The sequence below is a fragment of the Stegodyphus dumicola genome, chromosome 6, assembly GCF_044657685.1.
Source record: "Stegodyphus dumicola isolate Sdum_Otavi_A_Nest chromosome 6, ASM4465768v1".
In the NCBI taxonomy this organism is placed as follows: Eukaryota; Metazoa; Arthropoda; class Arachnida; order Araneae; family Eresidae; genus Stegodyphus; species Stegodyphus dumicola.
The window spans coordinates 135752585-135778552 of NC_140773.1; the positions used below are offsets into that span (position 1 = coordinate 135752585).

General features: G+C 33.7%; 1 protein-coding gene across 2 annotated transcripts in view; it reads left to right on the top strand.

Moving 5' to 3' along the window:
- The window catches only part of Tsen54 (tRNA splicing endonuclease subunit 54), a 108280-nt gene that overhangs the window by 26446 nt on the left and 55866 nt on the right, over positions 1 to 25968 (top strand). The window contains exon 2 of one of the 2 annotated variants that reach the window (XM_085818908.1): positions 6892 to 7056. The exons of the other annotated variant lie outside the window; for it this stretch is intronic. Within the exon in view, the coding sequence (XP_085675034.1) occupies positions 6892 to 7056 (165 nt within the window). The remainder of the gene's footprint in view (positions 1 to 6891; positions 7057 to 25968) is intronic. 2 annotated transcript variants of the gene reach the window in all.

Here is a 25968-nt window from a genome sequence, read left to right on the forward strand (position 1 = left end):
GCCACAAGGCTGTGTGCTCAGTGTAACCCTGTTTAGTTTAAAAATAAACTCTGTACTAAAAGAACTTCCTCCCACCATCTTGGGATCTCTATATGTTGATGATCTGCAGATTAGCTGTCGAGGAGCAGACATGAGATACGTACAGAGGCAATTGCAGATGGCTCTGAATAAGATCCAAGAATGGTCAAACAAACAGGGATTTACTTTTTCCAAACAGAAAACTGTGTGTGTTCACTTTTGTAGGAAGCGAGGTCTCCATCCTGAGCCTGAGTTATATCTGAATGGTACAATTATTCCAGTTACGCCCGAAGTAAAATTTCTAGGAGTGACGTTCGACCGAAAATTGACTTTCCTTTCTCATGTTTTAAACATGAGAAAGAAGTGTCTAAGAACACTAAATATTTTAAAAGGTGTTGGCGAACACCTCCTGGGGTGCAGAGCGTTGCTCCATGCTTCGCATTTACAGAGCGCTCGTCCGCTCTAAACTGGACTATGGCTCAGTTGTTTATGGATCCGCTCGGCCATCAGTGTTGTTAAAACTGGATCCTGTTCACCATCAAGCTCTGCGCATTTGTTCAGGAGCTTTCAGGACCTCTCCCGTCCAGAGCCTGTACATTGACTGTAACGAACCGTCACTTTATCTGAGGCGTGAGCAAATGTCCCTCTTGCAATATTTTAATATTCTATCCCAACCTGAACATCCCAATAAACTGTGCTTACTCGATGATGCGTGTAACGTTTTATTTGAAACGCGTCCATCCTGCGTTTCTACTTTTCCTTTAAGAGTTCGCCCTGTCATTGAGGAAATTCCACCTTGGGAAAATCCACGGATTCAGCTTCTTGATGTTTTCAAACATCACGTGAAGGCGAGCACTAACGAGATCGTTTACAGACAACTCTTTGCTGAGCACAGGCAGAAATATAGCAGTTACTATCCGATTTACACAGATGGATCAAAGTCAAATGATCATGTCGGGATGGCTTTTGTATTTGAAGATTACATTGAGGGCAGATGCCTGCACCATGCTTGCTCAGTCATAACATCTGAATTAACTGCAATATATTATGGTCTTTTGTACATATCGAAGCTCTGCCACAAAAAGTTCATAGTTTATACAGACTCGTATAGTGCTCTGAAATCTTTGGAAGCTTTTCCCAACACTCAGAATCCTGTGGTAGTCGATGTTCTCAAAATTCATATAAACTTAACGATTCGAGGATATGAAGTCCTGTACTGCTGGGTTCCTGGACATGCTGGAATAAAGGGAAATGAGCTTGCAGATATCGCAGCCAAATCTACTGTTCAACTGTCTAGTCGCCTTATCCCTTTTAGAGATATCTGCTGTGTCATCAAGGGAAAGGTCCGAAAAAAATGGCAACAAATTTGGGATGTTCAGCTTCAAAACAAGTTAAGACAAGTAAAACCTAGAATTGAGCATTGGGAATCTACCAAAAATCGTAAGGAGGACGTTCTTTTGGCTCGCCTCAGAATTGGTCACACTAGAGTGACACATAGCTACCTTTTAAAAGCTGAGAATGAGCCTGTTTGTTCAAATTGTAATGTTTGTCTATCTGTCCGTCATATTTTAATTGAGTGTCCCTGTTTTAACAGTCTTCGTCAGAAATATTTTAATAGCTGTGACTTACCTCTCGACCGTTTAATCGGAAGAGAGGTCAATTGTAATTTATTTTATTATTTAAAAGAGACTGACTTTTATTACAAAATGTAATTTGTTTTGAAGACTGTATCTTGAATTTTAATGTGTGCTTTTAACTTGTGTTAATATGACTTCATCCTCTGGATTTGATACATTTTCCTACTTGTTTTTATTTATTGAATTTTAATGTCATCAATTGTAATCATCCCATCTTGTGTTTGGCGCGGTATAATCATTTTTGGTTTTTGCGCCATAATCACTCACTCACTCACTCTGTTAGAGGACTTAAAACTGAATGATGAAAAATTTTGACAACTATTTACCCAATGTAGGAAAAATCCAGAAAATACAGAGAGACTATTTTGACTTGCAAAACTGTTTCGATGGGTAGCTTAAATAATAAAAAGTCACAACATTTGACTTGTGGTAAAGTGAAGTATCTTGGTCACTGGATTACTGGTGAAGGTGTAGAAATTGATCCAAGAAAAACCTCTGCTATACAGAAGATGCTGGTTCTAAGAAACATGAAACAAGTACAGTCTTTCTTGTAGACCTGTTCGTGATATAGAAGATTCATACTGAAATTTTCAGAAATAACCAGACGTCTAAATCTTAACTAAGAACATAAGTTGGATATGGGGACCAGAGGAAGAAAATTCATTCTTACATTAAAACTACAACTTGTTAGCCTGTCCATCTTAAAGCAAAATGATGCAACAAAACCTTACATTACATTACATTTGGATGGATGTTAGTAACTATGCTTTGGGTGCTGTGCTATTTTAAGGAAAAGTTTCAGAAGAAAATCTAATAGAATATGCTAGCTGTTTGTTGTCAGCCACTGAAAGAAATTACTCTACAAGAGAACATGAAGCCCTTGATGTTGTATATGCCATGAATAAATTCTCTGGCTATATTGATAGTCAAGAGATTACTATGGCATCTGATCACTAGCTATTGAAATGGATTTTAAGCTTAAAGTCACCAGCTATTGAAGACTTGCTAGGTGGCTATTGGGTAGACTTGCTAGGTAGGCTATGCAGTTACAGTCATATAATTTGAAGATGGAATTGGAAGAGGCCGTTCTGCTGCTGGTTCCTCGTCGAGAGAGAGAGGGTAACTGTAACAAATAAAAAAACTGCATAACTTTTGTATTTATTTTTACATTCCTGTTATATAGTACTACTGTTTTATGTTTGCATGCCTAAGCTGACTTTTATAATTTTTTCTGATTTATCACATTCGCCTCCAAGGCTGATATGATCGATCTGTTCATGCATGTCAAGGTCCTATCTGCAATTTTATATTTTAAAATTATTTTATTATTGTAATAGAGAAGTAAATAAGTGGTAAATAAATAAATTATTATGCCAACTCTAAAAGTATGGTATATGAAATAATATTTTTGCACCTTGGGCTAGTCACAAGAAATCTTGGAACTAGATAAATAATAGAGTATCTGCTACTTATTAAAATCACTTCCATTCCAAACATATTTGAGTTTATTAAGTGACTAAGTTTTAATAGATGGTGATTCATGCAATGCAGACAGTGATATCAGTTTTAAACTTTTCAAGTAAAGTAACAACTAACAGTTAATTTAATAATTAATCCTAAAATAATAATTAAAAATTAGTTCTAAAATTAAGCTGTTTATGCAATTTTGAAAGTCTCTTTTTAATTACTAAATACTTTTATTACTGCATTCTTGAGAAAGTTTTATCTTTTACAAACAACTATTCTATTAGTGTTTGTTTCAGATTGTTCAACAAATTTTTTAATTGAATTTTTTTAGTTTTATAAAACTGCTGGTAACTTTTTTGACCAGCACCTTTCAGTTCAAGAGTTTGTCTTCGAATTTATAGTGCTTTTATAGATTTGATTCATGTTGGTTGATCATAACTTTTTTTCTGTATTACTTTCGTTGTCAGTTTTGCATTTCTTTTAACACTTTCAGTTTTTGCACTATTTTTGTAAATTGACACATAAATGAATCTTCATAACTTTCCTCACTGATGTCTCAAACATTAGCTATAGCTTTCAGCTCCTCTAAGGCTTCTTTTACATTAAAATCACATTTTTTAAAACAGATTTAAATGATTTTTTAAGAGAACTTCCTGCATTGATTATAATATGCATGACTTCGATCAGTCAAAGTGCATTTTCACAAAATTCTATTCTGTGCATCATTTTCTGAACATCTTTTCGGTGATGACATTTGAAAATTTTTATAATACCCTGCTCAAAAGACTGAATGTTAAATGTTATATTTGTGGGAAGTGACACTAATGTTTTTCAAAGAGAGGTCAGAGGTATGTATGCGGCATACTTACCTAATTAGTAAACTTGTATTTACTCAATTTCAGTTTGTTTCTCCATTTCAAGAGAAAAACAGTAAAAATTACTGTCATCCTCGAGTTCTTGCTATGGTAAAATTAGAGGTAAATTTTTGATACTTTTCAAAAATCAAGATTTTATGCTTTTGTCAATAACCACTGCTGCCTTTGTATTTTTTAGGTCCACACTGTGCAATAATAGTACAGCAACTCATTCCTTCCTATTTGGGGAAACTGTGAAACTATGCAAATAATGTAAGTTATTTGAGAGATTTTCGTGGGCTTATTGTTAAGCGCGTAATAGGAAAAGCCTTTGATGTCACCAGTCGACTTTACTCCTCAGAAACTACTCTGAACTGCCTCTCAGCAAGAAGAGAAAGGTCTAACGTATCAATTATACGGCCAATTCTGTAGTACACATCTCTGGCCTGAGCTTCAGCCTCAAGTACAGACTTGCAAAAACAAACTTCAAGTAATATAGAATAAGATTCTGGGAAAAATTGTAAATCCCCATTATCTGATTAGAAACAGACTTATCCATGATAACTTGAAAATCTACTCTTTCTAAACTTAATGAGCATGTCTTCAACACTGAACTTAGCTGGGATTCTGAAATTTTTTCAGAATAATCCCCTTAAATGCCATATTGCGGAAGATAATTTTGGTCAGGCCGTTTACTACCAACATGCTTAGATACCACAGTTTTGTAACTTAGCTTGGATTTCTGACTTGCACTTATTTTCTTGCATGGCATGACTTGTCGCTTATCATTTTGCATATGATTGGCAGTCTTGCAGTACAGGAGACAGTGGTCTCTTCCCTCATTTACCTCACTTTATTGATAATTCTCAGAGTTTCATCTGCTGGCTCATCAAAAGTCATGGGCTGTCAGAGGCTTAATTTTCTTATATAGCTTAGGCCACATAAACAACTTTATAATCCATATCCATGTAACTCACTCCTTCATTTTCTAAACAGCTGCTGCTTCACTTTTAAGTTCTACTGTGTGTTCTTATAATGTTTTGTAACACTGTCCAGTTCCGTCTGTATTTTAAGTTTCATGTAGATTATCCGTTAGCAGTCTAGGTAAGACATCTTTTATCCATTAATCAGCTGCATTATGATTTGCCTCTTCTTTCTCACCATGCAGTTTACAATGAACAATGTTGTATTTTTCTTCCTCTTATTTGTGAGCTATCTGTCAGTTGATACAAAACTCTCTCCTAGCATTTAGCAAATTAATAAAATAAGCTCTAAAAATAGATTAGTTTTATAGTTTTAGTTTCATTGCTTAAAGCTTTTCAAGAAAAGCAGTTTCAGCATCTCTTGATTTTTTATTCTTTCTGCACTTGAGACATTTGCATTTTTTTTAGTAATTCTTCATTAATTACAATTCCTTGTTAAATTAAATTTCACAGTGCTGTTTAAGAAACTCCCTTTTTAAATGTAGCATTTCTTTGACTGCAGTTACTAAGAACATCAACATCTTGTGACAATTTAGCCTTTTCTGTCAGACAAGTTTTTCACTTGGATTTTTGGCATATTGCAAGTTAAGGACACAACAAATTTAAAAAAAAAAAAAAAATGCTTCTTCCAGTGATTCATTCAAATTTCAGAACTTAACATTTCCATATAGCATAAAGAATACCCTTTGTTTGCTTGTTGATTTACTTTCATTACAAGCATGACCAATGCTTTCTTTGGTTTGTTTTCAGCCTGCAGTTATCACTTCCTTTTCACTCAAAGTTAGTTAAGTCCAGTAATGTTAAAAAGCATTTCATGAACTTTTTCTTTAATTCTGTGGAACATAATATATCAATCCCAAAGGGGAAAATTTGAATGTAGAAACATTAAATAAGGGATACAGAAGTTGCATTTCTATCTCCTAGTAGCTGGTATTAGAGAAGGATTCTCCACTCATATACAATGCTTATAGAGAATTGCTTTGTCAGACTTAAGGTAAGAAAATTCATTATTTCCCTTTGAAGTCTAACCTTTTAATGCAAACAAAATGGGAAAACAGTGTTTCATGTGTACAGAAACCTGAGAAGGGCCAAATTAACCATTAATTTTAAATAAGCCCTGTGCTTATGACATCAAAAAAGTGGAACATCATGAAAACATGCTTAGAGACTCAGGGGAGAGAGCACCATAAAAATTCCCTATTGCCATCTTACCATGAAATGTGTGGTGCAACTAAACCAAGACTGAGAGAGAAGGAATGAGTAAAAATGTGTACAGAGGTACCAAATTCTTGTAAGTGCTTAGAGCCTATTAATCTTCATCCGATCCTGGACCAGGAGATAGGAAAATTTTTGTCAAACCCATTTTAATGCAGCATTACATACCTGAATAGTAAAGCCACGTTCCTCAATACATTAACTGGATGACCTATAAAAAGCTTTGATAGTTAAAAGTAGGATATTTTGCTACCGAAGAATCAGTCTTTTGCTAATCTGATGTTTAAAAGTTGTGGAGTTGAATTTAGTGAATGTTAGTATATATTTCATTTTGGTTGCTGGAAAATTAAACATAATAAACAATAAGCTGTATGCACTGTACATCACATGCAATATGTTTTTTTCAATTAGGTCATCAATGAGTCGCTGAAAATGAATTTGAACAGTTCATTTATAACATTTCCTAAGTGAATAAATAAAAAAATTATTGCATTTTAAGTATTTAGTTATTGTTTCAATGTTTTGAGAAATAACATCCATTTCAGTACAAAAGTCTTATTTAATCCTTTCCTGTGCACCAAACACCTAAACATTGCATGCATTTTCTGTGGCAGTACTCGTACCAAACGTGTTAATCAAGTATTTTTATTATTAAGTGTTTTTTTTTTATTTATCTTTATTTATTTTTTATTTTTTTTTTTCTTTCCTCTCCCACAGGGCTTCAGAGCTGGTTTCTCTGAGAACATCTAAAGATGACCAGGTTCAAAATATATGTGGCCAAAAATTTTATGGTCAGACTAAAACGTGGTTAGAAGAAAAAGCATTGCAGTGTGCAGTTGAGAATTATAAAGATGTTTTGGGAAAGAAAAGGGCCTCAAGAATGTAAGTAACTTGTTCATTATTGCAACCACTGTATAAAAAATATGCTTACAGTTTTAAGAAATTCATCTTGAAACTGATACATACAGTTAAGACTAGAAGGTATTTGTATGCGTAAATTTTGCATTGTGACATGCAAATGGTAGAAAAGTATGGAAGAAAGATCTGCTACAATTTGCTTCAAATCATTAGGGACAAATAGTAAATATGGTATACAGCAGATCTGCTTCTCTTCATAAAAATTTAATTGTTGTTTATGCACCTGCAGTGGTTGAAAGATTTAGACTTCCAGGCAAAATATATAAACTAATTGAAGATAAGTGTAGGAAAATAATATTTTTTCTAATTTAAAATATTGAAGTTTTTTTATTGAATTTTCTGTGTAATAGAAAACGTATAGGGAAATTTTTAAAAATGCTTTCTGTTAGTATTGTTGTGGTATGCTGTCAAATGCTAGTTTTTTAATTATTATTTATTTTTAATAAAGAAGTTGTAGAGTCCAGTGAATGAACTTCTGGCTGTATATTGGAGTAGCAGAAAACTACACAGGAGAAGAGTTAACTTACCCTTTATTAACTCTTTAAAATTTACAATGCGTCAATTCGACGCTAAGAAACTTTGCCTCTACATGGGGGGTAAGTCAGATAATTGAAACTAAAAGTTTAAATATTAACAAGTGATAAAACTAGACTACAGGGCTCAGCGAGATCTCGTAACTTCAACCCCCTCCTAAGTTAGTGGCAGCAAAGCAATGCAATTAACCCACTTGAACCAGCAATAACCAAATGTACCACAGTTAGGCTCTAGATGGCAGCTAGAGCCTAACTCTCTCTTTCTCTTACTGAAACTCAGCTTTTAACTACTTCCTTCAAAATAGAAAGTTTGCATTCTTCGCGCACGCTACAGCATTTAACTATTCTGGCACTGACAGTTAGGGGAATGAAGGTTTATGGGAAAGTTTCAAATAAAACTTAAAATTATTAGTTACAATAAATATAAATCCCTACAGTTACCAATGCCAGAATTTAGAAGACTTGGATAAAGTGTCCTTAAAGACCTGTTACAAACTGTTAAATTCTAGAAAAAACAGCCCTGAGCCCCGTTTACATACAAGAACTAAACTTTGATTTAATTACAATACAAATAATTTGTTTTCATCTACATTTTTCGTTGTAGAATCCATCGTTCTTGATCATTAGGGCAATCAGTCTTGTCCTTCCAGTCCCCTGTAAGGAATAGCTATAAATACATGTTTCTAAAAGTATAATAAATAACACTTTATATTTACAAGCTTTGTATCTTTTATCAAGTTTTTAACACTTTATCAAGTTTCTAATCTTTTGTCAAATTTCTAAATTTAATGTAATTTTCTCAAGTTTACCGAACATTGCAGTTTTTAAAGGACCCAAGTATTCACCCACATTCATGCTTAATTTTAGCTTAATCCCTTTTTGGCTCTCCACATTATGTGGTGCAAAAACGCAAGTGCTTTATGTCAAAGTGAACAAACTCTCCACCTAAACACTATTACACATACCAACCTTATAAGACACTCCCTAATTAAAATTCTTAAATTCTCCATGAGCTAATAAATATGAAAATTGACTGGAATGTTAGTGAAGAGCCCTACAAAACACATTCACACAATAGTAAATTTTTCCCACATTCGGGTGTTTGAAACATGCAAGCTTTCGCTCGGAAACATATGATTTAATGTGACTAAAATTTCCTCACTTCAAGATTTTCTTACATTTAACTTTTATACTTCAAGATTTTCTTACATTAACTTCTAATATATTAACTTTTAAACTTATTTCAAAACTTTTCACACTGAATAATTATTCTAATTTCTTTAGAATTTAAACATTCATTTACAGTATAATTTATCTTAGCACAATAGATATTTTCACATTTTACAATCACATACTTTTTTAGCATACTAAGATTAAAATGAGAGAAAGAATGTTACTTGACTTCTTTCTTCCCGCCAAAAGGGCAAACCTAAAACGAATTTTCATTAACAATTACAATTTCATTAACAAGTACTAATATGAAGTTGCTTGTATACGGCCAGAACGTTTGGCGTGTTAATATAACTAGTCTTTCGACAAACAAAACCGGAACTACTCATTCTTTGTATTAACATTACATTTCTACAATACATTTTAGTTTTGTGCTTTCACCAAATAAACTGAACCAGCTTTAGTGCTCCACAGAGGCAATTGACTTGAACATGGAACTTCGTACTAAAAGATTAGCGTGTAATTTTACAGACAGAAAGGATTTATTGAAAATTCACTTATCTTTGTGTTTTATTGACTGGTACTCCATCATGCGCTTCCTGCAGAACTGACTCCATCTTAAGTTTTCACTGTCGCAATTTTCATTCTCTGTTTTCTGTCCAGTGGTTGGAATCGGTCTTGACGTTTTTCTCCCCTATGCATCGGTTTGTTAGTGTGGAATGGTGGTGGCTCCTGCTTTTTTCATTTGTTGGCTGGAACGTTGATTCTTGGAACGTACGTTGTTGACGACTGTTGCATGGACACTCTTCGTTGCTTTGGGCTGTGTTGAGAGCCTCGGCCGGTCTCTTTGTTCTATCCAGCGGAGGTCTTGTCATTCTTTCAGTCAACCTCATCTTCGCTGTATTCTGGTGTTGTCTACTGTGAGAGCTTGTCATGGCATGGCCATCCTTGTTCTTCTCTGGGGTCTTTCTTCTGGAAGATTCTGTATTCTTAAATTTCTCCCTCGCTGGAGCTTCCATCTGTCTTGGCGTTCTTTTCTGGGGTACACTTCGAGTTGTTTCCGGCCTTATCATTTCGTCGGTTCTTTTCTTTTTCTCAGGGGATGGAAGCGCTGCTGGGACCAAAACCGCTGTTGTTACTGCTGCCTCTTCTGTCTTGGAAGCCTGCAAAAAACTATTTAGAATATCAAAATATTTTCTGTCGTAATACTTCTTTAATTGATCTGGACTGGCCTTTATTCTTTTGCCTGAATTTGAAGTAATATAAATTACTGCCCCGATGATCTGTTGCACGGTATAGGCACCTTCAAACTTATGTGCAAACTTAGATACAAAATTTTCTTTAGCGCACTAGACAGGGTGAAATTCCTTTTCAGAACCTTATCCCTCCACTTTGAAATCTGCTTCACAGTGTTTACTATCGTAATATATTTTTTGATGTTCTCTTGCTACATCTGAATTCTTTAACTCTTAATCAATTAGTTTTTGAATGTTCGCCTGCTTAAATTGAGGCTCCCGTTCTTAGATGAAAAATAATTTATCGAGTGGGATCAAAATCTTTCTACCCAGAAATAATTCAGCAGCCGTTTTTCCCATAGTGTCATGTTTGACAGTTCTTAAAGCATATGCTAGTTTGTCGATGCAGCCATCCCAGTGCGTATGATAATTATTTACATAACTTCTAATTATTTTAACTATATTCTTATTCGCTATATATTTCCACCATGTTAGATTGTGGCCTACAAGGGACCATTTTCATATGCCATCCCTTTACATAAATCCTAGAAAATTTGACTTACAAACTGCATACCAATATCACTTATTACTTTTAATGGTGCACTGTATAAACTGAACTAACTTTAACTTTATCTCTATACTATTATATTTTAAGATATATCTATGCAAAAACGCATCTACGTCTAATTTAGCCGATGCTCACTTTAATGGAATTATTTCTATCTATTTAGAGAAATGGTGAGCAATTACTAAAAGATATCGATTTTTTTTTAACTCACTTTGTGGAAAAGTGCCAAGAATTTCATTAGGAAAAGTCACGCGAATACTATTTAGGTACCCAGCTCGGCTATAATTAACATCGTTAATTAACTGACATAATTTACAGGACCTGACATAAACAGTTACTACACTCTGTAGTTGTGGAAAATACACCACCTTGTGTACCCTATGCACCATTTTCCTTACTCCAAGGGGGCCAGCGGGCAAGGCGTCATGCAATTCTTGCAAAATGCTTAGCTGTATTCGGGCTGGGATGACTGGCCTGTATTCGAAGTTTTCATTCATAGACTTAGTATAAAACAGCAAATTATCTGCAATCTCATAATTTTGTGCTGTATTTCTAATTGCGGCAAGGTTTGGATGTTCGAAATTATCTGATTCCTTTAAATAAGCAAAGATATTACCGAATTCTGTATCCTTAATCAATTCAGAAAGGATAGTTTCTCGGGGAATCTATAACATAAGACGTCAAAATTGCGCATTTTACTTGATCCCCATTGTCATCTATCTTGATTCTTGATAGTACGTCAGCCACGGTATTTTCTTTGCCTGAAGTAGTCTTAATTATTAAGTTGTACTCTTGTAACTTTAAGGCCCATCTAATTAGTTTAGGAGTTAAATTCTTTCCCGAATATAGTCTACCTATGACTGCATGGTCTGAATATACAGTGACGGGCGTTTTTCTGAAATACACCCGGAACTTCTGAACTGCCATTAACGTGGCTAATGTTTCTTGTTCGGTCACAGTATAATTACATTGCTTGGTGTTAAAGTTTTACTAAATAATGCCAGGGGATGCTGATTTTGCTTTAACACCGCACCCATGGTATAATCTGAGGCGTTGGCCGCAATCTCCAAGTTATCATCGCCTTCCAAAAACTTTAATACCAGTACATTAATTAAAGCTGATTTCAGTTGTTCAAAGGTGTTTGCCTTAGCTGTCCACACAAACTTTGATGTTTTCCGTTTTAACACTAGCAAAGGTTCTACAATATTAGCGAAGTTTTGAATAAACGTACTGTAGTACGAGCATATTCCAAGAAAAGATGACAGCTTCTTTCCGTATTTGGCGGAGTGTAATTTTTAATAGCTTTAATCTTGGAATCCTCAGTCTCGATGCCTTTAGCTGAAATTTTGTATGCTAGATATCTTCTCTGTACTATACGCTAGTTCTCTGGTTACAAACTTACATTTTGCTGCATTTACGGTTAATCCCGCTTCCTTCAATAATGAAAAAAACTTCGGGAAGGTCTTTTATATTTTTGTGAAAGTATTGCTTGTTATGATGATATCATCTAAATAAATTAAAGTGGATTTCTCAAGGACAGGACGTAAAATAATATCCATGGCACGTTGAAAAGTTGAGGCTGCTCCCACATAATCCGAAAGGCATACCTAAAAACACATAAGTCCCTGTATCACATAAATGTCTGTTTTAGTGATAAAGGCAGTTTTATTTACGTCTTCAGGTTTCATGGCTATTTGAAAATATCCTGAAGTAAGATCGAGAGTAGTCATAAATTTTGTAGATTTTATTTTCCTAATAATCTTCTCAAGGGTAAACCAGAAATTTAGTTAAAACTATTAAGTTTTCTATAATCAATAGCAAAGCGATATGCTTTGGGATCTGTAGGGGGCAAATTGTTCTTTCTCCTGCAGTGCACAACAGAGCTTGCATATTCACTATTTATGGGAAGTATAATTTTATTTTTTAATATCTCTTGTATGTGTTGCTCAATGATGGCCTCTTTCTCTTTGTCGTACTTGTGCGGTTTCACTTTACAAGGTTCATTTGATTTTAATTCAATAGAATGAGTTTACTATCTGGGTGTTTCCTGGCTTATCAGAAAATAACGAAGAATATTTACTTACGATTTCTTGCAGCTTGGCTCTTTCATCTTGCTTTAAATGTAGGAGATCGATTTCTGGAATTTTTCAGTAGCTTCCACCACTTTTGACCCCATGTCCAATGTAATAGAGTTACTTAAAAGTCAATTCTGGTGTTTGACACCTTCAGGAATATAGTTCCCAGGATTAATTTGTTCTGCAAGTTTTTCACCGCGTAAAATAGAACGTTAAGGTTTTCGTCCTTAACTTGCACATTAAGTGATAGTCTCCCGATACATTCACACACTTTCCCTTGAGCAGTTATTATTTCTATTGTGTTATTTTTAAATAATCTTACTTTTCTAAAATATCTTTAATAAAAATTTTGATTTAGGAAGCTCCCTTCTGCTCTGATATCCACGAGTGCTTCTACGGGAATATTATTTAAAAGAAATTTTAAAATTCCCAGGTCATTTTTCACGACCGCAGTCTTTAAATACATTTTAGAGGGATTTTCCGATGCCCAAGGAGTCTGAACCCTCAAATTCTCAAACCCTTCTATTCGTTTAAAGCCGTTTTTCTTTCTGCTGTTTTCTGGGTACGCTGACGAGTTTTGACGTCATCCCTATCATTGATGCTTGTTGACGGCTTGGGTGAAAAACGGTTTCCTCCATTGTTTTTATTTCTTTCTGAGGCTGGCTGGAAACTGCCGATTAAATCGCTGTGCCGGAAATCTTGATTCTTCTTCTATCCGCCGATTCTGAAACTTTACGATTAATTCAAATAATTCTTGCAGCATTCGAGGATTTCGGAATTCCACGAAGTCCTGAGCGGAGGGTAATAATCTTGGCAGTTTGATTTCAATAATTTCAGTGTCAGGTTTCCTACCGTATAGCATGTTCACTAGCTTGAGTTTTCGTAGGATAAATTCAGTTAGTTCTTCAACCCTCCATTGATAAAAGCTATATAATTCAGGTTCAAGCTTGGCACGATCTTTAACTATTGGGAGCACGTTTAGGAGTGCCCCTTTGAATTTCTCGAATATATAGATGAATGACCCAACTTCGCCAAATAGGAATTTCCCAGTTCCTTTCCACCAAGCCACCGCCTGTCCTCGGAGGGCACTTGAGGCAATAGCCATTTTTTGCCTTTTTGGTACTGGATACAAATGGAAGTGCGTCTCAAGGGCTTCCAGAAATGAGATGACGGAAGTTTTTCCATCGAATACCACTGTAGGTTTAATTGCGGCCCTCATTGTTTGTATTAGGAAGCCAAATCTCTCTAACGGGGGGAGGTCACCATTGGGTCTGCCGCTTCTGAGCCTTGTAGAGATATTTCTTCGTTGGCCATTTTCTTGTTGGTTCGTATTAATTTGGGCACCAATGTAGAGTCCAGTGTATGAACTTCTGTCTGTATATTGGAATAGCAGGAAACTACACAGGAAAAGGGTTCACGTACCCTTTATTAACTCTTTAAAATTTACAATGTGTCAATTCGATGCTAACAAACTACGCCTCTACTTGGGCAGTAAATGAAAGTCAGATAATTGAAAGTAAAAGTTGAAATATTAACAAGTGATAAAACTAGTCTACAGGGCTTAGCGAGATCCCGTAACTTCAACCCCCTTTTAACTAGTGGCAGCAAAGCAATGCAATTAAGCCGCTTAAACCAGCAATGAGCAAATGTACCTATGGCAGAGACAGCAGCTAGAGCGTAATTCTCTCTTTCTCCTACCAAAACTTAGCTTTTAACTACTTCCTTCGAAGTAGAAAATTTGTATTCGTTCACGCGCACTACAACATTGAACTGTTCTGGCACTGACAATTGGGGGAATGAAGGCTTATAAGAAAGTTTCAAATAAAACTTAAAATTATTAGTTAAAATAATTATAAATCTCTACAAAGTTATATTATATTTAAGTATACTCTGTGCCCTTCTTGTTGATTGTAAAATCCTTGGGAAAACACATTTATTTTTAAAGCTCTGGAAAGTCACTGGCATGATACTTCAAACTTTTATATTTACTTTTGTATTTTCTTAACTTTCTTAATTTAATAAAACTTTTGTATTTTCTTAAATATTCTCATCCCTATGAAGAACTCAGTTCTGACAATTTTGTGGATTACCCAAAAATGTTTATTTGGCTGTATCTGTACGGCATATTAAGTACTGTTGTTTTTATAAATATGTATTATTAAATAATGAATCATCTGTGTATATATGTGTATACATATACAGTCAAAAGTCGTTAATCCGGACTCGTCGGGACTTCGGCGATTCCGGATTATCGATTTTTCCGGATTATAGATCATTAGTTTAAATCTCGTAAGATGGCATGCAGAAATTCTAAAATTAAAAATATGAAACCGTAATTTATGAAATAAAGAACAATTATGATCTAAAGGGTATCAAAATTTGCAAAAAGAAAAAGCTTAATATTTATTTGTTTACTTTATTAAACATTTCTTTCAATGTAAGTTGTTTAAGTTTTGCTTCGTTTCATGTGATAATACTTTCTCTTTAATTCTATTAAACAGACATAATTTCTTGTTCAGTTACAAAGTTCCGCCGTTCAAGTCCTATAATTGCTGTGTCGAGAACACCGACTAATTTGTCAATCGAAATTTTTTTGTTTTCAATAACCTCTGTCACTTTTCTTCGCTCGGAAGCGAATTATAATGACGAGGAACTTGTTTTAAATCATATCAAAGACGGAGCATATCGAGATGAAATACTACATTTGGTAAGGAATTATAAGCCAAATAAAATAAAAACATCTGCGCTGAAGATAAGGATAGTGCTGACAAATCAACTTCCAATTCATTACGCGCCCGCGGTGGAGCAGCGTGAAATTGATAAACAGATTTCGGATTTCAAAACATACTTTCGCTTTAGATCCTTTACATATTAACAAATATATATCGGAAATTCTATTTGATATAATCGAAAGTTTAAGCTTACTTTTATAAAATTGCTCTTACAGTCTGCAAAAAATAATAAGCCGGATGCAATTCAAAAATTAAAGAACAACGCAATCATCAACATTAACTGAAATAGATAATTATTTAGCTTATACGTCCATTATACATAAAATGCGCACGCGAAAACGTATTCTGCACTTGCGCACACTCATATGCGCAGTCGTAAAAGGTCTTACGCGCACGCGTGAACGCCTCTGCGCATGTGTCAACGCGGCGCATGCGCAGAAAGTTTTTAGTTTTGATGTCCGGATTATAGATCATTCCGAATTATGGGTGTCCGAATTAACGACTTTTGACTGTATATAATATGTGACTGTTTCTCAAATTGTGAAAAAAATGGCAACACATAGAGCCACTAAATTTTGAACGTGTGTGGTGCCCAACCTAAACATGTGCACTTTAAACACTGAATTTTGATTTTGTTCCTTTTTTTTTTTTTTTTTTTTTTTACTTGTATGAAGTGAAGAAAGTATTGTAATTGAGAAAAATTTTAGGTAGCATATTTAAAAAAAAAAAAAAAAAAAACCGTTCTAACCGCTATCGAAAGCTAATTTAAAGATGTTTTTGTGTGACATATGTACATAAGGACAGAATAAAGAACTCTTTCCCCCCCCTCCAAAACTCACTTGCAACATGGACATAAAATGGCTTCAGAAGAGTTTTTTTTTTTCATTACGTCTGTACGCACATACATATCTCTCATAACTCAAAAATGAGTATCCTCAGAACTTTGAAATTTTGTGTATAGAACTGCTATAACATGTAGATATGCAGCTCCCTTTTTGGTTGCAATCAGCTGAACCAAAAGTATATAGATATATATACATAATCACTCTGTTACTCAACTCCATGAGCTTATTTTGGCTAATCTTTGGAATATGGTAACAGGTAGTTTGGCGACATTTTGGAGGCGATAAAGGTTACTACCTAGGACTTTGGGAATAATGTGAGAAATACTCGGTTCCAATTACGCATTATTTTGTGTGAGGGAAATGAGAGATCATGAGATATGTCATGTGACATTAATGGACGAATTACAGTTCTTTAATCGGAAAAGGAGGTAAAATTTGGAAAAATATCTGTAGTACTATATTATTTTGTATTAAACTTCATTGTGTGTTGTGTGAAAAAGTGTTGATTAATTTTTGGATTGCATGGCGCTATCTAAAGTGAATTGTAAATTTTTAATGTGTTTATCTGATAATTCAAAAGAATTGGTTGAATGGTGTATGAGTGTAGGATTAATTGCGGATAAGTATGAATGTCCAACATGTGGAAATGAAATGAGATTGTGTGAAAAAAAGGATATTACAGATAAGTTTGAATGGCGGTGCAAGAAATCTGGTGAAAATGGACATTTTGTGAAACGGAGTGTAAGGAAGGGTACATGGTTTGCTGAAAGTCATTTGAGTATGGGGGAAATTTTATTAATTTCTTATTAGTGGGTGAATAGAATGCCAATTGACTACTGGATTATTTAATCTATAAGAAAAGTTTATCCGCCACGTAATCAAGATTCTGAAGAAGATTAGGTAAGTTAGTGTTTTTAATTATTTGAGGATATTATTTTTATGCATTGTTCTAAATGTAAGGAGTAAATAAAGTAATATAGTATTATTGGAAAATTGTTATTAGCAATGATTTAGTTTAAAGTAATTAGGATTGTAAGCTAATTTTTATTAATTTAATGTATGTGCTTATTTATATTTTAAGTAGTGTTTTTTAATTTAATTATATTTTAATTAAATGATAGTTATTTTGTGAATTATATATTTGTAGGAATTTGGTATATGTTTCAGTGGAAGTAAACGTGCATGACAATAATTTAAGTATTTGCAACCATTTTTAATGTTTGCGTTATGAATTTGTTGGTGACGTTTATAATAGATAATTTAGAGGTAAAAGTTTTTGGATATTTTATTTATTTTATACGTGCAAATGTTCATTCTTGGAAAGGGTATATACTTTTTCGCGATCAGGTAATTTGATATATGTTCTTTTTACCGGATTTAAAGATTCACAAAATTTTCATGCATTTTCGTTAAATTTTTCTATTTTGTGAGAAAAAAGCAGTGTCCATGGATATAGTGAAGAGTGTGCGCAATGCCATTTTTGTGCAATTCTGGGATTTTTTTTAAGTAAAAATAAGTTGATGCGTACATGGTTTATGTGTATATGCGATTCTGAAAAACACGGGAAGAAGTTCGCGATTCTACGCTTTTTCCCAATTTGGCAGTTAATGTTTGTCATCATTAAGCAGTTTTGTTCCATAAAATTTCTAGCTTAAGTGTAATTCGGATAGCAGATTGTTGGAAAAAGTGTTCAGTAAATAAAAAGAAAAGAAACATGTCTTTACTTCGTGAAGACAAAATGGCGGCGGAAAAAAAAATAGAAGGTTGCTGTAGCAGAGTTGGTTGCCAAAAGATCGCTAAGTTACCATAAACCTAGATTAACCCTTATTTTTTTTATTCTTATATGTGGGTAAATTGTGCTTTTTTTGCTTTAAAAATGATTGAATTATGTTGTTCTTATTTTTCAGCGAAAGATTTTATGCCTTTAGTTAATCTTTGTGCAATAGTTGTAGAATTATCAACAATTGAAAAGTTGTTTAAGTGTGGCTAAGCGTAATTTTTTTACCATAGCAGCCATACTTGTTTACATTTGAAACTAGCAGAATAGTGAATTTAGTTTTTGCACATTCAGTGTCTTTTTGCCAAGCAGGACCAAAAGTAAAAGTTTTGTGCACTGAAAAATCTGCTTTCTTGCCCGCTGACTGAATTGCATGTTTTTGCATAGAAAGTCTGATTTTAATTGTAAAAATTGTTTTCTGTCTTAATTGTATTTGTTGTTTTTTGTTTTCTGTATTTTATAATTTTAAATGAAGATGTTTTGAGTTTTTATGTATTTTTGCTTTGCTGCGAGGTGAGAACTGAATTAATTGAATGAGAAATATATCTCTAATGAAATTTGGGAAAATAAGTTTAAATGAAATTCAGCAGAAAATGCATATAATTTAATATTCCGTACAAGGAAATCATGTGGTGTACACATCAGATTTTTACTTATGTGATGTTTTGTGCAAATTGGAAAAATTTTTGAGTAACAAACTCAGTGATTTAAATGAAATGTGTTGCTATTGCCTCTAATCAAATTTCACATGCTAGTGTTACCATTAGGTAATTTAACTTTTCTTTCGAATTTAATCTCTGTTATTGTTTAATAAAGTAACAGGCTTAAAAAACAATAAATGCTGTTTGTCACCTCTTATGTTAATTACTAGTTGTTGGCTTTTGTTATCCTTATGCAAATTTTGATCGGAGGTCAATCGGCGGTAAGCTAACGTGGTTGCCGCTGATGTCAAGATCTGTGGGTTGGCCGAGTATTATATATATATGTACGCCGGTATCGGCGAAGCTGTGTATTATGAGTTAACATTATGCTAATCTTCTTTCCCTCAAATAGTTTTAAATGTAAAGGCTACAGTGATAACTTATTTTATTTTAATTTATGGAATAAAGCATGAATTTTATTTAGATTAGTCTTAGCTTTATTTAAGGGAAGTAAAATATGCTTTGCCTTTATCGCCACTGCCAACAGGGTTATAGGCCCAGTGCCAACAGCTAACCTGTTACCCAGTTCAACTCAGCATTAAAGGAATGTAGATGAAGAGGGTTGTTATCCACGAAAAGAAGCTGACCTGTCTTAGAAGTTTGTTCAAGTTGTTGTGCTCACACGTAGTTGAAGATGTCATTACTACCTGAAGGTTTTGAGCATGTAAACCATGACAACTGGGATCGAAGGAAAGTTGATATGAAAATGCTGTTACTGGATAGAAATTGTTAGAGCTTCATAGAGGACAAAGAAGAAGAATTAGATGAAAGTGCAACAAGGCGTGAAAAGCAGGAATTCACATTGAGAGAGAATAGAGCCTTCACTACATTATATTATGGAATTAAAACTGAGTTCAGGCCGATGATACAAGAATGCTCAAGTGATAAAGAAGCATGGGAAGTTCTGCAGAAGCAATTCGAACCCAAAACAAGAGCAAGGATAATTCAATTACTGGATGAATTTTTTAGCATTATATATACCTCAAATGAAGAAATAGGATTATTCATCGCGAGGATAAGAATGACTGCAAAGAAGTTGGCTGAAGCTGGACACAACTTGACAGATCTTTTTAAAGGATTTCAGGCAATAAGGAGATTACCCCAGGAATACTCCGGCATTGTACAGTTGATCTATAGGTGAAAGGACGAAGATTTTACACTGGAAAGAATTGCTGAAGAACTGGTAAGGAAAGAAAGCCGACTTCGCCAGGTAAATGCCGATTTAGACGACAGCAAGGTAAGCATGTTTAATACTATTAGTTCAAATGCAGGGAAAGATAGAATTGAAAAGGAAACTAAATCTAAGAAAAAAATGGGGAATATGAGAATAGGACCTTGTTTCAGATGTCATAAATTTGGACACTTAATCGCTCAATGTAAAGAAAATGTAAGTAAAAATCAGAAGTTTAAAATCGACGATAAAAATGGACAGTTTAAAGATAAAAAATTAATGTTAATAGAAAATTATGTAACAACTGCCTATAAAGGAGGTAACGCAGATAAATTTAATTGTGTCATAGATACTGCAGCTACAACTCATTTCTGTAATAATAGAAGTTTAATGAGAAATTGTGAAGAAATAAACGATATACATATGTCTTTAGCTGTAGGAAATTGTGAAAGTAAAGTACTAGGAAAGGGTACCGTCAAATTTGCAGTAAAAGTAGGCAATCGAATAACTTGGATCGAGTTAGATAATGTGTTATATAATCCAAATCTGAGAAGAAATTTACTATCGGGAGTAAGGTTAGAAAAGGCAGGTGCTCATTTTGTGATTTCAAAAGGGAAAATGTAGAAATACTTTAATAGTTGGGGTAGATTATGCTACGCTAAATGATATGACAGACTTTATCATGTGAAACCATTTAGATATGCAGCAGATAAAAAGGAAGCTGGTTACGGTACAGAAATTAGAAAGTTAAATAAAGTAGACAATGTGATGCTATGGCATCAGAGATTTAGCCACGTAAATTTTGATTATATTAAGAGTACTAGTAACGATCAAAGCGTGAAAGAGTTACCAGAAATTGAAAAACCAATGGACAGGTGTGAACCGTGTATTATTGCTAAATCTAATAGAATAACTTTTAAAACTGTTCCGAAGAGATCGGATAAACGATTGCAGTTGGTTTATTTAGACGTTTGTGGCCCACTCCCAGTTCCATCTAAGGGTGGGAGTAAATTTTTCCTTGCTATTCTGGATGACTATAGTAGATTAGTAACAGTGTATTGTATGAAAAATTAAAATGAATTGTTCTACAACTTTAAGAATTATCATAAGCAAATGGAAAGACTGACGAATAGAAAATTAATAAGTATAGGCACCGATAACGGTGGGGAATTCTGTAACAGGCAATTCGAAGAGCACTTAGCCGAAAATGGAATTAGTGTTGAACGCACAAACGCGTACACCCCAGAAGAGAACAGTGTGTGTGAACGTTTTAACCGAACGGCATTAGACACAATTAAAGCTATGCTTAATGATGGTAAAATGGGAAAAGAATGGTGGGTGGAAGCTCTTGGCTGTTTCGTACATATGTGGAACAGAGTATGTCATAAAAGCAACCGAACCCCTTATGAAATGTTCCTAAATAGAAAACCCAGTGTTGTTTATTTTAAAATATTTGGTTGTAAAGCCTTTGTTGGCGTGCCAAAACAGATTACAAATAAATTACAAATGAGGTGCAAAGAAGGAATCATGGTAGGATATGTGAAGGAAACTAGGGTTTATAGGATATAGCTACCAGAAGAACGCAGATTAATAGAAACTTGTAATGTGAAGTTTGATGAAAAACAGAATGCAGCAAATGGCATCCTGGAACAGAAATCAAAAACTAAGTTTAAAAGACTAGAGGAATCTGAGCTATCAGCAGAATTAGATGAAGAACAGGAAACTTCTAGAGAAGAAATAAAGTTGTCAGATGACAAAAGCAAAGCAGTTAAAAGGCCAGACGGAACACATACAGACATATATTATTATGTAGAGGGAACAGAATCCATTTTAGATCCTATAATGATATTGAAAAGTATTGTGAGGCAAGAAATATTAAATTTGAAAAAGATGAGTTTGGTTTTAGTGAAAAAAATGAATACCCGGGGAAAGTTAATTTTGTAGAACAGGATACTAGCTCTATGTCTGAAGAGGCAAATTCCGTAGAAATTGTTATCTCACAAAATTTTAAAGAAGCATGAAAATCAGTAAATGCCGAAGAATGGGATAAGACAGTGAAAGAAGAAATTGACACAATGAAGAAAAGAAAGGTTTGGGAATTAGTCGAAAAGCCAGGAAATAAAACTATGCTAGGAAACAAATGGGTCTATACGCTAAAAAGAAATGAAAAGAATGAAGTGGTTAGATACAAAGCACGTTTAGTAGCACAGGGATTCAGGCAGAAAAGAGGTGAAGATTTTGATGACGTTTACAGTCCTGTAGTAAATTTTTCAATCATAAGAATATTTTTTACTATCCTGGTATGTTTATATGGATGGACTAATTGTCATGTCAGTTAGATGGACTAATTGTCATGTCAGTTAGAATGCATATTTATATGCAAACCTAAATGAGAAAATATATATGACCCAACCAGAGGGAGTTATTGAAGAGAAAATAAAGTGTGTTTATTACACAAAGCCATTTATGGTCTACATTAAAGTGGCCGTGAAGGGTTTTGTGAATTTGAAAGTACTTTAGAAAATCTACATTTTAAGAAAATCTACATTTAATCTACATTACTACATTTTTTTAAATCTACATAAGAAAATACAATGGTGTAATTGTGTTTATAAGGGTTCAAATGTAATTCTTTTGTTATATGTAGATGATATTGTGATTTTTATTAAAGATCAATATAGTATAGATAAAGTAATTTCACAGCTGAGTAAGTTTTTTGATCTTAAAGTATTAGGCAAAACTAAAACCTTACTTGGAATTGAATTCTTAGAGAATGAGAATGGGGTTTTTATACATCAGCAAAAATGAAGAAATTTTTGAAAAATTTAAACATTTCCAGATACCAATAACTTCACTTCCTATAGCTAAAGGCACTATTCTTACAAAATTAGATTGTCCATCTACAAGTGCACAAATTGCGGAAATGCATACATTACCCTTTAGAAATCTGTTGGGATGTTTAGTTTTTGTAGCTAATAGGACAAGGCCTGATATTACATATGCAGTGAATATCTTATCACAATTTCAGGTGAATCCTGGAATTAGGCATTGGGAAGCATTGCTGAAATTGCTTGGTTATCTCAATAGTACTAAATTATATAAGTTAAACTTATCGAAGATTAAACATCTAAATTTATATTGTTATTCAGATGCTGATTATGCAAGTTATAGGGATGACTGTGTGTCCATGGGAGGATTTATATTATATTTAGATGAAGTACCGGTAATCTGGAAAATTTTAAAACAAAAATGTGTAAGTTTATCAACCATGGAAGTGGAGTATATCGTCTTATCGGGGGCAGCGAAGGAATTAATGTGGACGAAAAATGTCTTACAAGATGAAATTTTAAAGTTTAATTTAAGCGAATGTAAACTATTTTGTGATAACAAGTCAGCCACTGATTTTTCTAGATCGCCAATAGAAAATCACCGAACTAAGCACGTAGACATAAAATATCACTTTATTAGAAGACTAGTAAATGAAAGAGTGTTGGACCTTGAATTTATCACCAGTAAATTAAATATTGCGGACTTATTTACAAAAGCGGCGACTACTGTTAATTTAAGGAAGTTTTGTTTAGATGTTTTCAGTGTTTAAAGACAATAAGTGTTTTCATATAATAGAATTGAACTATGAACTTCTCTGTAATTCTGTCTAAGTTTTGTTTTTGTATTTGCATGAGGAGAAGGGGGCTGTTTGTTGGCTTTAGTTTTCCTTATGCAAATTTTGATCGGAGGTCAATTGGCGGTAAGCTAACGTGGTTGCCGCTGATTGGCGGATGATGTCAAGTTCGGAGGGTTGGCCGAGTATTATACATATGTACGCCGGTATCGGCGAATGTGTGTATTATGAGTTGGCATTATGCTAGTCTTCTTTCCCTCAAATGGTTTTAAATTTAAAGGTTACAGTGATAATTTATTTTATTTTAATTTATGGAATAAAGCATGAATTTTATTTAGATTAGTCTTAGCTTTATCTAAGAGAAGCAAAATATGCTTTGTCTTTATCGTCACTGCGAACACTAGTTGCACTTGTGAGAAACATTATCTTAAACTGTATCTTAACAGTAAAATTGTTATCTGTTTTTTCTTGGCTCAAGGCACAAGTGACTATTAGTAATAGAAAGAAGTATTGAAGCATTTTATTTTTAAAAAAAGGGAAGGAAGTGAAGTAAAAAAAAATATGGCTAATATTTACAGTTGCTGGATATTGTTCAGGGAAAAGGCAGTTAAAGCACATATGTCCACTTGTACTTAAACACATGTGTGGTTTGTGCATGCATGACTTGACCATTGTTGCATATTATTTGAAAATATGCCCAAATCGTCAATTCTACTGAATTTTGAAATAGAGAGTTGCAGATAATTAAAAAGTACCATTTTTATATATTTAGAAATGAAATGATGTCATTTTCATTAAAAAAATAAACAATATGCATATAAAAGAAATTTCAGTACTTTCTAACTATCTGTGTTCCTACAAAAAGTTGTGAACTCTGTGGCAATTTTGTGAAAAGTATTTATACGATTTGTCTGGCTTGTAGGTAGATATTAGTCTGTTCATAAATAATGAGAATAATTTTATGAAACGAGGGAAAGTATATGGCTCTTCAATGAAGTACTATTAAATGGTTAAATAAAAAGCATGTAAATCTATATGTAGGGTATACATATGAATGGGTTGGCTGTCATTGCATACCTACTTTAAAACACATCAAAACAAGGCAGTGTTACTAAATGTTAATATAGAAAGTATAGATAATCAGAAAGAAACAAAATTTGTGAAATTTCTTTGTTTGCCCTCTTCATATGGTTGCAAATTGTATAAATTCATATTTGACATTCTTAAGTGTAGTTTATTTATAACTTGTTTTCTGTCTTTGAGGGTTTAAAGAAGCATTAATCTGAAAGATTGTATGGTATTTTCATACATTCCCTTCCAAAAACTTGTCTGCTGACTAATTTTTCACGAAGTAAACATGAGAAAGGCAACAGCCATTTGTAAGAATTCCTTGAATGAGCAGTTGATCAGTAAAATTAAAAAGGGAAGAAATATCCCTAATAAATGCCACCCTTTGTCAAGAAATCCCCCCCCCCTGGCCTGTTCTCCCCATGGGCACAGGGAAAAGTTTCTGCTTAAAAAAAAATCATCACGTACAAACTTGGTATTGCACTGGCCATCATCATGATGACTTAGGAACAGTTGATATACTAATTTGGACCCTCACAGCTACCATAACAGTAACATCGGAAATAAATAAAAGGGAGACACGTTTGGCATACTGCTTTCTTTTTCTTCATCCAGCAAGCTCTGCAGTTTTATAATGTTTCATGCAAGGAAAAAATTGTGCTCATGGTGAAAACTATCACTGATTCAAAAATAGATAATCTAACCTGGAATGTGGAAATCTGTATTTACTGAAATGCATATCTGCTGTGTGCTCGTGCATGCCTCGGTTGCCACATGCACACATTTTGATAATTCATAGATTGCCACATTTCTGTTTTGATGATATAATGCATCACTTTACAAATAATTTTTCACAAGGAGGGCTATGGATAATCAAAATGAATGAATTTTATTAATATAAATAAATGAAATTTTTAGTGTTCATTGTGACGTTGAAGATGCAGCTAATTTTTAAAAAAAGTGTTGTGTATCATAGATTTCAGCTTTTTTTATTTAAAGATTTCAAAATATTATCATGCATATTCTAATACTTTATAAGCAAAATAATTCATTTCATTAATTCTGAATGCTAATGATCAACAAAATTTTCAACTTTAAGGAATAAAAAAGTTTGCTTAAGCTATTGTTCCTAGGTCCATTAGTGTAAGTGGGGGAATTAAGGATTTTTAGAATACTATAAAGTGTTTTGGGTATCCCTTTTTACATTTTCACAAGTGTTTTGGCAGCTAAAACATTTTTGTTGCCATTTGCATTTACTTTTGTTTTCCTGTGTTGCTTGTTTTGTGTAATTTTTGCATGTTAATTTTTTCTGAAATTTTTAATTTAAACTTTTAATAGTGATTAGCATAAGTAAGTATAATTTTAAGAATTTTCCACTG